Raw genomic sequence first — 13482 nt, forward strand, 5'->3', positions numbered from 1 at the left:
AGACTGACGACATTTTGAATTGAGTGCTATGAAAACTGGTCTGAATAAAATTAAGCAAATGTTTACTGGAAACTATTGATACCTAAATAAAACACTAAATAGCTGTTTAAATTTTTTCATTTTTTATTAAAAATCTGGAAGGAGGGGGGCCTTATTGATGCAATGGCATAGGTAAAACCCCTCTAAACCTCGCCTAGGACCCAGTACATCCAGATTTAAAAATACATATAACACTAATACAAAAGGCTACAAATAACAGCATTCATTAAAAGGGCTTTATATAAAACTATGTATAATAAAATTCGATACAGTTATAAAACAAAAAATACATGTTAGCTACAAAAATTTGTTAATCAAATTTAATGTTTATCAGTTATTTTTTTTTTCTTGGAAGGAAAGTACTCCTGCTTCTCCATTTTTCGCTTTGTCATAATGTTCTTCGCGTTTTCTTGACAGCTTTCCATCGCCTTGAGCTTTGTTACTTGCATGGTTCTCCTAATTCATCTTAATTCGTCACGTAATTTTGTTAAACTTGTGTCATCTAAATCTTCCATTTCATTTTTTAAGGCTTCCATTTCATTTTTTAAGGCTTCCATTTCATTTTTTATTTCATTTTGTAATTCAAGACTTCCTTTGGTTTTTTCCTGGGTCTCATTTGTCTGTTCTAGTTTCTCTCTGATAAATTCATTAATTTCCTCCTCATGGTTTGATTTGATAATTGAACTTTCTCCCAAACACCTTGCAGCATCATCTAAAACAGAGTTAGTACCCACACTCTCCTCATACATTCTTACCAAGTGCACATGCTGACACAAGGTATTCTTCACCTCATATACTGTACAGTCACACTGATAACGGTGCATACAAATTTTACAAACTCTACAAAACAACAGCTTACACTCACTTTCACACACTTGACTTAAAGTTACATTTTGTAATAGACTAGGATCCTTAAGGGATGTTACCTGATATTGACCATATACTGCCACATTCTTAGTAACCTTCATTTTCTTTTTGTTCCGTTCTGCCCCTCTGTGTGATTTCATTATAGTCCTATCCTGATAATTATTCGCATTTGGTCGTTTCATGTCCACAATTCTCTTCCACATTTTTGTCTCCACTAGCTCATCAATCGTATCCAATAACTTCTCGATTCCCACTCTTCCATTCCTCTTTAGGTAGTTTGTCTTCAGTAGGTTGTTCAATGATTCTATTGCCATGTTGGTGTTAATTCCGGAATTTCTTCTGTAACAATGGGCCCACATTTTTATTCTCTTTAGATCCTTTAAGTAATACCTAGAACAAAATATACATACTTGAAGGTGTCTTAAGGTGTATGATTTAATATAATTATTTACTCTCTCAGATAATCGAAAAACTCTGTCTCATTTGCATTTTGTAGTTTTATTAAATAGTTTCTGCATAATTCATTAAATGTATCTACATCCGTTTCTGTTATAATCTGTCTTAATTCAGTTTTCATTTCTTTCTTTAAAGTTGGGTCGTGAAATTTCTTCTTCCCTTGAATGTTCCAATTCTTGACGACGTGCCATGTGCACAAAAGCCTATTTGGTTCATTTCCCATTATCTTCACCCATGCATTATAATACTTGTTTTCATCATCACTCATGAAATGTTCTGCTTGAATTTCAGTCTTCATCTTATTCTTGAGAGCATCTAAAAGTTTTAAAAATTATCGCTACTTACCAGTCATAAATTGTCACTGCTTTATAGTACGTACCTAAAAAAACTTCTTGAACCTGTTGGTCCAATCTGTTGGACAGCAGGAATGCAACCGGAAATCCTGCATTCCTATCATCCTTCACCAGCATTATCGTCAAGTCCATCTGTCTCTTGTTGGTTCCATGTGTGCCGTCCATACAAATTATCTTCGGGAATTTTCGTAATTTATCTTCCATTATCTTGTTCATGAATCCTATAGCAAAATCTTCCTTTCTCAGCACATCATGTTCTTCTCCTAATAAAAATAAATCACCAAATTTAGATTACTTAAAATTTATAGCTAAAGATATATATGATACAAGATAAATGGTAAGACTGACATTTTATTGTATATTTTAATAGGTAATCATTACTTCTGTTTTTTAAGCTTGCTTACAGCTTACAGTTACCCACTTATGTCATTGCAACCATTGCATTGCATACCATTGCAAAGATTATAATAAAAATTACCTTTTAAAGTAGATAACTTACAACCCCAAAAAATTTGAGTTACCTGGTTATGAAAACAATACATTGAAAGATGAAAACATTGTTTAAAATGTTTTTGTTTTAATAGTCTAAAATTATTATTTTTATAATAGTCCATGTACTAGTTATCTCAATGATCTAGATTTATAAGTCTGATAGAATTAGAATTACTTTTGAGGTTTTTTTTTTAACTTGGATATACCTAGTTATAAGATCTAACCTGTTTTAGAATTTAACTATTGTTTTTGTACTGTTAATGGGATTTTCCCATAAAAATAAATAAATAAAAATAAACTGCATGGACCAGTGGACTGAAAATCAATCAAGCTAAAATGAAAAACATGTATGCAGGTAAAACAGAAAATCACGTCATTGCAAAACTGAACTATAGGAGAGTATAACATTGAAAGTGTGAAAAACTTTACATACTTAGTATTCCTTGTTATATGCAATACTAACGTTCCTAGTGCCAGTTGCTCATAGAACAAGACAAAGACCAAAGAATACATAGATATAAGGGAGAAAAAAACAAGACATGGCAATTTTAAAAATAAAAAATTGGATGAGAAAAGTGTGAAACAGATCAGAATGGAGAAGTATTCTTAACCTTTCCGTGCTAATGTATGGTCTCACAGACAGAGCTAACATATTCATACCGATAATTAACAATCTGTTCTGATATTCAGGCTAGGTCATTCAATAGCTTTATATTTTACCTAACATGTGTTAGTTTAACAAAATTGTTGAACTTAGATACATAGTTACTATGAGGAGCAAAAATATTGCAACAAACATGATAAAGGATGATAAGTATGCAAGTCATTAAATTTCAAAAAATTCTAAAATTTATAGCGCTAGGGCACGTATAAATACACGGTCCCAAAGACAGACGTTAGTACAGATGTAAAAATAATTTACGTTAGCACTATGAGGTTAAACAGGCCAAGACTTAAAAAGGCATGTCTGGCATGTGATAATGATATAAAAAGACAATAACTAAATAAGCCTTTAATAGTTATTTTTTAAGAGGTGAAAGTTGTTGCTTTCACCTCTTTCAAAGTGTGAGATTTATTAGATGAGGGAGACAAAGATAACAATTAAACCAGCTTAAAACAAGCTGGTTTAAGATTATGTAACAAAATAAGCTTTAATGTAAAAAGCCAATTTTTAAAATCATAACAAATATATTATTTAACACGTTGACAGATAGAACGTCAATAGACATCTAATTTCCATTGATGTAGCTTATTCATTTAATGCAATCTGTCAACGTGTTAATAATGTTTATTGTGTATTATATCAAGGGGTGAATGTTGTTGATTTTACTAATCAACAGGTAATGTTTGTGACATGAGCCATGCAAGGATAACAATTCACACAAGTCGAATTGGAATAGGATTAATTATAATTGTGGTAGGTATCAAAAAAAAAAGTTTGGTGTTTACCTTCTTTCTTAAATAAGAAAGCATAATTCTTGTTGTTAGCATTCCATTCCTGAACCTTTAAGGTTGTTGCTACCATATCATTTTGATCTCGTTTCTTGTGTACATTATACTTCTTGGATAAATTTGCGAGATCTTGACTTGTTAATAGGGCAAGTCTATCTAGTTGTGGTTTTTCAAATTTTCTTGAATCTTGTAAAATTCTACTGGGTGGCACCCCAGCCATTAATTTTTCTTCAATCGTTTTTTCTTCTGCTTTTGACAGATGTATGGCTCTTAATTCTTCTTTATGTCCAGCATGTGTTTTCCAATAACTGACCGAAACTTGTCCTTGATTTGTCAGTTTACAAATTAGTCTGGAGGGACACACCCCTTTAATTCTAATTGATCCACCAGATTTCTCTGTCCTAATTTTAGAGTGGGGCTTATATCCTAAAGACAGACAAGTATATGTTTTAATAATAATTGCAAGTAACAAAGTATTGGACTTACCATATGTGTCACTTCTGTTACACTCATAGTATAAGATCTTGTGTTCCTTTGCATTAACTGTTCGAGATGTTGCATAACTGGTCTCAATTTTCTGCATATCTTTCCATGTCTCATATTCTTGTTTGCTAGAAAATTCCAAAGTTATTAGTTCAATACTCACCTGGTGATTCTCCTTAATATGTTTTCTTAAGTTCTCATGGGTTTGTAAACTAGTTTCTTGCTCACATAACGGACAAACAATATGATCAATTTTCTTAATTGATACATCTATTTTATGTATTCTTTTGATATGACGATTTCGTAATTTTACATTTTTAAATATTTTGCTGCAGAGGTGGCAGGCTCCTGAGACAAATTCAGAACTTGTTGAAGTCGATTGAAGGCTCCTTGAAGTAGTAGATTGGTAGATATAATCCATTATTTCTTGCTAAAACAAAGTCTTGGTTAATTAATTAATGTGTTCTAACGAACAGATTTTTTCAAAGGATTGAAATATAAATATAAAAATGAAATTTTGTATGTATGTATGCTTGCTGTTGAAATCGTTGAAATACAACCGCCAACGGAGAAAAGGAGAAAGTATGTGCTTTATGGACATTAAAACCGCCAAAACACAAAACAAGGCGCCAAATCAAGGATTGATCAAACAGAAAAGATCTTAAGATTTTTTAGGCTTAGGACAAAACCATACAAAACAAATACTACAAAAATATATAAACATAACCTCTCAAAAAATTCTATGTCGGTCTTCTTCTTCTTCTTCCTTTTTTTTGGGTTTCGATTTTTTTTTAATCATTTACCCAGTACATGTTATTGGTTATGCGCGTCTTGCTCAAGGCAATGCACAACCAGGTGTCCTGTCAACTTCAGATCTATTTTTTTTTTTTTGGTCCTATGTGGTCCTTGTCCTTCTTCTTGTTTTTCTGTAGCTAGAGGGGGAAAAGTGTTACAACATTTAAGGTTAACTTAAGACTTTTCTCGTTTGGGGGTAGCTTCCAAACATTTTCACATAGGTTTAGGGCTGGCTACCTTCGGTTAGGATTAAGGATTTTAAGGATACAAATATAATTTTTGACATTTTAGGAGATTCCCTGTATTTTCTGAAGTATTTATTTATTGTTATTGTTATTATTATTATTTTTTCAAAATTCTATAGATCTACTTGAAAAAATTTGATAAATTTATTGATTATCTTAATAACTTTATTCGAGGGTTTATATAAAATGCTCTGTAAAGATATTGGACTGTCTGTTCCAGCTTTTATTAGTTCTAGATACAAATCCATATCTTTATGTTTATTTATGGGGCACTCAAAGATGATGTGTACCAATGTTCCCATAGTACCGCATTCGCATATCGGTGTTTCCGTTTTGCCTATTTTGTGGAGATAACAAGGAGTTTTGCAATGTCCACTTCGTAAACGATTAAGGTTAGTAATATTGTTCCTACCCAAATATCCACATTTGTTATACCAAGGTTTTATAGGGAAACTATCCTGCAGTCCATAATAGTCCGGATATTTACCTTTAATTTGGGAATACCAGTTATTGTAAAATTGAGTCAAGATGTTCTTTTTTGTAACACAAAAGATATCTGTGCTGATGTTTTTTACATCATATGGTACTCTTAATTCTCTCCCAATATTGGCCAAGCTATCTGCCACCTCGTTGCCTTTAATCCCCTGATGTCCCGGTACCCATTCTAATCCTATTGAAAATCCCATATTATTTGCATCTACCAGTAGTTTTTTGGTCATTATAGTTACATAATCCATTTGGTCCCATTTGTGACTAGATATTTTGGATAAGGCACTTTTTGAATCTACAAAGATCACTGCTTTCATGATTTCCTTTTCAATACATACCGACATGGCTTTGTATACCGCTATTATTTCAGTTGTGCAGATTTGTGTGTAGTTATGGAGTCGTGACGAATATTTATAATTGATGCTTGGGATGTAAATTCCAAATCCCGATTGATTTGTTTGTGGGTCTATTGATCCATCTGTATATACGTGGGTATGATTATTATATATTCCACCATATTTAGCTATGAACCTTTCGTTCGATTCAATTTCATATTTTTCAAATTCTAGACTTTTAATTGTAATGGGGTATAGAAGAGTTTTTCTTTCTACCTCATATATAGGATTGATTTTATATCTAATTATGTTTTTTGTTTTTTTGAGTATATTTGTATATGCTAGTGAGTAATCAGGTATGACCTTGTTCCTCCAGAATCTATTGTTTGCATTTATTGCTTCGTTTAGCTTATTTAGACTCTTTACTATGATATTGTTTTTTTCCGGCATTTGTTTGAGTATATATTTATGTGCTAGTATCTCCCTTCTAACTTGTAACGTTGTTACTGAACATTCTGCTTGCAATATTAAGATGGGTGTAGAACGTAGACAACCCGTTACGATTCTCAAGGCAACATTCTGTACTTGTTCCAACCTCATCATCAAACTTTTACTGCAGGGGTTTAAAAGATTGGCTGCGTAATCTAAATGAGATCTAACTATTCCTTTGTATAAACTCAAAAGAATGTTCGGGTCAGCTCCCCATTTTGTACCACAAATTGCTCTCATGACATTTATTCCTTTGTTTGCTTTAGTTATCATGTCGTTAATTTGAATTGTCATATTCAAATTGCACTGTAAATGAAATCCCAGATACTTTATTTCATTTTTCCATGGAATTTCCATATTTTGATATATCAAATGTGGGAAGTTATAAGCCTGACTTCTTTTTCTAAATATTATTGCTTTTGATTTGTGTGCTGAAATTTTAAAGTTGTGTTTCTCAAACCACTCCTGTAAATTTATTATATGGGTATTTAAGGAATTAATTAGCTTGTATATATCAGATCCTTGCACCAGAATTACAAAATCATCTGCATATTGAAAACACTCCATCTCATGGTTTATTAAATCATGTAGGGATCTAGTATAGAGATTAAATAATATTGGACTGAGTGGAGACCCTTGAGGCAATCCAGTGGATGCTTGCATTGGGCCTAATATATTATTTGATTTGTCTTTAACGTAGATATTTCTGTTGAGCAAAAATTGCAAGATCAAGTTTGCATAAGTTATTGGGATGTCATACTTTAATAAGTATTTATATAGCAAATATATATTGACTGTATCATATGCCCTACTGATATCCAAAAAAATTCCAATTGTATTTAAATTTTTACTAAATCCAGTTCTAATATAATTAATTGTTAAAGCTAAGTTATCGTTGCACCCTTTGTTTCTTCTGAAACCTAACTGCTTAGGGCTTAGTATCGATTTTTTTTCCGTTATTTGTTCTATTCTTAATTTAATTATATTTTGCAAAATTTTGCCTACACATGACTCTAGAGCTATGTTTCTATAATTATCCTCACATAAAGGGTCTCTATTGGGTTTTAAAAAGGGAATGACAAGGGTGTTTTTCCATTCTTGTGGAAAACCTGTGTTTCTTTTAACTATTTGATTAAATATTTTTGACAATGTATCTAGCGCCACCAGGGGAAGTCTGTTTATCATGCTATATGTTACAAGATCTAAGCCAGTAGCCTTATCCTTTTTATTTATGACACTTATTATTTCTTGCCTTGAAATGTCCTCCACATCCTCGTTAGTTAGGGTAACCATGAACTCAGGATCTGTTATGTCAATTGCCAAATTATTTAATATGTTCTGAGCTATGTTTTTGTTGGGAAGTTTAGCAGGGATTACAGCATTTTGATATGTGGAGAATAGCTTAACTGTTCGCCATATTTCAGATAGAGGAGTGTCCCTTGTCAATCCATTGCAAAAGCTTTTGAAGCTATTTCTTTTTTTTGTTTTAAATATTTTTTTACTGTATGCAAATATTTTTTTGATTTCAATATAATTTTCATTGCTTGCTTCTTCCTTATATTTTTTAATTTTTTCTTTTCTTGTTTTTATTAAATTAGAGCATTCCTTATCCCACCAGGGAGGGCTTTTCTTTTTTCTTATAGATTTTTCTGTTTTCAAGAGAGGTATTTCCTCATCACTCACCATTTCCATAATTTGTGTAAATGAATTATAGTCTTCACACCCATTCTTCATCAAGTCTTCCATTTTTGAAGCATAATTCTCCCAATTGACATTCTTTGTATTTCTTTTATGACTTTTTTGTGTTACTATATTTTCATTTACAATTGCGATTTTGCAAGAAGTTGGAAAATGATCACTGCCTCCAGAATCCTCTAACACATCCCATTGGCATATATTTGCAATTTCCGAGGAAATTAGTGTTAGGTCTACCGCTGAGGCATTCTGTCCAGGTAGGGTAATCCGCGTGGGTCTCCCATCATTGCAGCAAACTAGATCCAAATCCTCTAAGGATTCAGCAATTATTCTTCCATTAACATTAACAGACACTTGACTTCCCCAAAGTGCATTATGTGCATTCATATCCCCCATTAAAATTTTATTTCCCCTGATTTTATTTATGCGTCCAACCCAACTATTTAAATTTATTTTTGCCCTAGGATGGATATAAATGTTAATAACTGTAATGTCCCAATCTATTATTTTTATTGCTAAAATTTGAATTTTACTAACATTATTATTATACCTATATACTATTTTGTGATCCAGACTATTATGAACCACAGTAGCTAGGCCACCATAACCATCCCCTCGATCCAACCTATGTATTTCATATCCTCTTAGATAGAAGTGATGATTATTTTTTAGCCAAGTTTCATTTAATAGAATTAATTTGGGTCTATGTTCGCTTATGAAATATTTCAGACTGTTATAGTTACTGCTTAAACTTTTTATGTTCCATTGGATAATAAGTGGATTCTTGATATCCATCTAAATCTAGCAACTTTTGGTTCGATGAGCTTTCATGTATAAATAGCTGGTTCAAGTAATTGATTATATGTTCCTTATGTTTCCAATCTAGTTTTTTTAATATCGCATTCAGTGTTTTTTCTGTGTCCCTCTCTAGTTGCTCTGTACGGGAACATCCAGGAGTCTCATTGTTTACTGCACGAGCTCTCTCTTCGCTTCTCCCATTTGGAGATAATAAATATTGATTGTGTACTTCTTTATTGTATGTCTTATTTGTTTCATTAGCCTTTCTTTTATTTTTGTTTGAGTTATTCTCCATTTTTCTACTAAACAGGTGTTCAGGGTTACTCTTTACATTTTCTATCCATCGCATATTGATGGGAATTGTCTCTAAATTATTTATTTGAGTTTTATGTAATGTTGGGAATTCCTCCTGGCTCATTCTGAATATATTATTCTCTTGCGATTTTCTAGTAGAAACATAAGGAAATCTCTCGCATGCCTCGTAGTATGAAAGATTGTCCAGAGACATGACAGCCTTAATATTCCGCTGTCTCACATACTCTGGACACTCCTCATAGGTACTTATATGAAAGCTGCTATTACAATGTAAACATTTCATCGAACAATCCCCTTCATGTATTTTTTCCGCGCAGTTTTTGCATTTTTCTCCCCCTCTACAAAGATTTTTTGTGTGTCCAAAAAGAAAACACCGATAACATTGAACCACTGGTATCATGTATGGTTTTACCCTAAAAGGGATCCCATATATATTCACTTCCTTCGGGATTACTTTTCCCGAAAAGGTAAATGCGACCGTTTCTGTATCAATATATTTCTCCGTGTCATATTTAGACTTCCGTTTAAATCGTCTTATTTCTAGTACTTTAATGTTGGCCGAAGCCAATCCCGAAAATTTGATTAGATCTGCATCCGATATACTAGTATCTACATTATTAACGACTCCCCTACATGTTACGTTATTTGCCGGAATAAACAATTCATATCCATCATTTCTGACCACGTCATTTAAAACAAATTTATTAGCATCCTCCCATTTCTTGAAAGCAACGCTAATTCGGTTTTTTCCTTTTTTGCTAAGTTTAAGTACATTCTCGATTTTTTTGTCATTTATGTATTTTGCTAATTTCAAAAAACTATAATTACCGACGTTATCACCTTTTGACTCCATAAATACCTCAAAGGGACCGGTATCAGTGTACTGATAATAGAAATGTTTTTTTCCTTTTTTTATTTCATTGTTATTATTAGTGATTGAATTAGCATTGCTATCAAGTAATGGTGTATTCTTTAAACTACTATTATTTTCAGTGTTTTCTATATTATCTAACATCTCCTCATCACCGGGGGGGTTAGCCCCCCCGGTAGTATCCCCCATAATTAACCGTGTAATGCAAAGCTGTCTCTTTTTTACCTAACTAGATAATGTATAATTTATTTTATTCAAAGAAAGTACAGGAAATTTAGGAATTCAACAGATAGGAAATTTGTTAGTTACCTCTATTATGTAGTTCCTATTTTGTTTTTGTCGCCTGCGTTTTTTTTGAATTATCACTTCCACACTGAACTGTCACACAACCGAACGTTACGAAAGCTCATACAGCTCTTCTATGTCGGTCAAAATCAGATGATGAGGATGACAGCTGACGGCCCGACCCCGACCAATAAGAGCAAACGTACCTTGTTGAAATTAATGTAGTCTTTCATTGAGTTGATGATTCATGTTGTGGACATTCTCAATTATTATATTTCTAATTTAATACTATTCTATCTAATTCCTCAAAACAAGCAAATTTCAATTAAACCCAGCTATATTATAATACCTTTTGATTTAGTTTTCCTTGCAAGAAATAAACAAAACACATCTAAACTAAACCTAACCTCGCTTTTGGCCATTCATTCATCTCCGTGTCAAATAATTTCGACAGTCGCCATATTGAAAGCGACTTGTTTTTGGTCGAAATTTGATTTAGAATCAGGGCCCTGGGCCATTCTAATTCATTTCGACAGTCGCAATTTCATTTCGACACCGCCATGACAGCCGGAGAGTATAGCGATTCTTGGGGATATTAACCTTATCATGTTGAGACTGCTCAGAATTTGGGTTGGCGCTTCGGTTTCTTGGATTTTGTTGATAGTCTGGGAAAATTATCGAAAAAATACCATTTTTGGGAAAAATTATTTACCAGCTATTTTATTGCTAAAATCGAATCTTAAGATTGCATATATTAGTAATATGGGGTATGACAAGTCCGCAGAAAGTGTGTTATTTTATTTATAAACAAATTAGCACTCCTAAATCTTCTTTTTTTTTTTCAATTAGTGGTCTGTAACTCCTATAATTTTTCCTTTGAGCCAAAAACACTCAAATAAAAATTCACCGTAATTTAGTTCTGCACAAAGTTATTTTTTTTTCCGATTTCCTTCAACAAAAATTTTACTCAGAAAATCCGAGTTTTCCCAAAAAATCTGCCATTTTCAATTAAAATTTTAGGGAAGTAGCTAATTATTTATCAATAATTAAATAATTGAAGACATGAAAGATTTATTATAGTAGATTATACAGAGGGGCTAAATTATGGAATAAATTCATTTCTTTAAAACGGACGATTTTGGAGCAAAATCCCGAAAGAGGTCGATTTTTATTTTTAAATTACAATTTTTTGGCATATATTTCATACTAGTGACGTCATCCATCTGAGCGTGATGACGTAATCGATAATTTTGTTAATGGGAATAGGGGTAGTGTGGTAGGTCATTTGAAAGGGCGTTTAATTCTCTATTCAGTAATATAAACATTAATTTCATTAGGTATTTATACAGGGTTGCCAAAAAAAATTTTGAATTAAATTAATTGGCGCAAAAAGAAGAATGTATGTAATTTATTTAACTCAAAATACATTGTACTGCTGTCAGAAAATAGAAAAAAAGGTTTATTTCACAAATAAACATTTCTTTTCGCTTAAATTAAATCACAAACAGCCTCCCTCCTACCTATTGGCAGTTTGAACTTTTAATTTAAGCTAAAAGCAATGTTTATTTGCAAAATAAACATTTTTTTCTATTTTCTGACAGCAATAGAATGTATTTTGAGTTAAATAAATTACATGCATTCTTCTTCTTGCGTCAATTAATTTAATTCAAAATTTTTTTTGGCCTCCCTGTATAAATAATGATATTAATGTTTATAATACTGAATAGAGCATTGAACGCCTTTGTAAATGAGCTACAACACGAACCCATATTCCTATTTAAAAAAATAATTACGTCATCACGCTCGGATGGATGACGTCACTAGTTTGAAATATATGCCAAGAAATTTAATTTAAAAATAAAAATCGACCTGTTTCGGGATTTTTCTCTAAAATCGTCCATTTTAGAGAAAATGAATTTATTCCATAATTTAGCCCCTCTCTGTATATCAGGAGACCGGCGACAATCTAACCAATAGTTTAGCAATAATTAAAATGTAATTAAAAAATTTCGGTCGAAATAATAACCAGAAAGATTATGATGCACCAGAATAACTATGATTTTCATATAAAAAAGCACTATACCTATTCAACGTACCTTACAGGATTGAAATTGGACCATTTGAGCGGTCTCAAGAATGTTATAAAGAAACAATTTTTTGGCTTATAAACAAATAGAACCCCTCAGAAAATATTAGATTAAATTAAATTAAGTTAACGCTGTTGAAAAGAGCACGGCTTCTGTGTCCTTTTCGAAGAAAAACAAATTGAATTGCGAGGAGTGATTCCAGGTATAACCGGTCAAATTTGACCGGCATTTGCGACAGAGTTATAAACAACAGGATTTTAATCTTTGAACCATTAGATACCTTTTAATTCCGGTCCTCTTTGTACATACAAATTTTCATATCTTCAAGACACTCATAACAAAAAAGATTTATGTCACTGTCACCAAATTATTTAATTATTGATAAATAATTACTTCCCTCAAATTTTAGTTGAAAATTAAAGATTTTGTTTGGAAAACCCGAATTTTCCGAAGAAAATTTCCGTCGAAGGAAATTGGAATAAATTATCAATGTGCAGAATTAAATTACTGTCAATTTTTATGTGAGTGTTTTGGTTTAAAGTTAAAATTTTCGGAGTTATAGAGCAATAATAAAAAAAAAGATTTCGGAGTGCTAATTTGTTTATAAACAAAATAGCACACTTTCTGTGGACTTTGCACAGCTATATTACTAATATAGGAAATCTTAAGATTTGATTTCAGCATGTCCAGCAATAAAATAGCTGGTAATTAATTTTCCTTGTTTTTTACTAATTTTCCCAGATTATTACCTCACATCTTTCATTGAGTTGATGATTCATGTTGTGGACATTCTCAATTATTATATTTCTAATTTAATACTATTCTATCTAATTCCTCAAAACAAGCAAATTTCAATTAAACCCAGCTATATTATAATACCTTTTGATTTAGTTTTCCTTGCAAGAAATAAACAAAACACATCTAAACTAAACCTAA

General features: G+C 32.0%; 1 protein-coding gene across 3 annotated transcripts; it reads right to left on the reverse strand.

The window, feature by feature from the left end:
• Window positions 1-99: 99 nt before the first annotated feature.
• On the reverse strand, window positions 100-13482 carry LOC126882291 (uncharacterized). Of its 3 annotated transcripts, none has more exons than XM_050647151.1 (6): window positions 13426-13482; window positions 4146-4572; window positions 3657-4085; window positions 1742-1978; window positions 1359-1677; window positions 100-1296 (listed from the first exon to the last, which is right to left on the reverse strand). In XM_050647151.1, exons 1-6 carry the CDS (start codon window positions 13465-13467, stop codon window positions 501-503), a joined length of 2250 nt encoding a protein of 749 aa, XP_050503108.1. In that variant the 5' UTR covers window positions 13468-13482; the 3' UTR covers window positions 100-500. The 3 variants fall into 3 exon arrangements, with proteins under 3 accessions (XP_050503108.1, XP_050503107.1, XP_050503109.1); XM_050647150.1 differs by lacking the exon at window positions 13426-13482 and adding an exon at window positions 10809-10865; XM_050647152.1 differs by lacking the exon at window positions 13426-13482 and adding an exon at window positions 10484-10564.

The sequence above is a fragment of the Diabrotica virgifera genome, chromosome 3, assembly GCF_917563875.1.
Source record: "Diabrotica virgifera virgifera chromosome 3, PGI_DIABVI_V3a".
Classification (NCBI taxonomy): Eukaryota; Metazoa; Arthropoda; class Insecta; order Coleoptera; family Chrysomelidae; genus Diabrotica; species Diabrotica virgifera.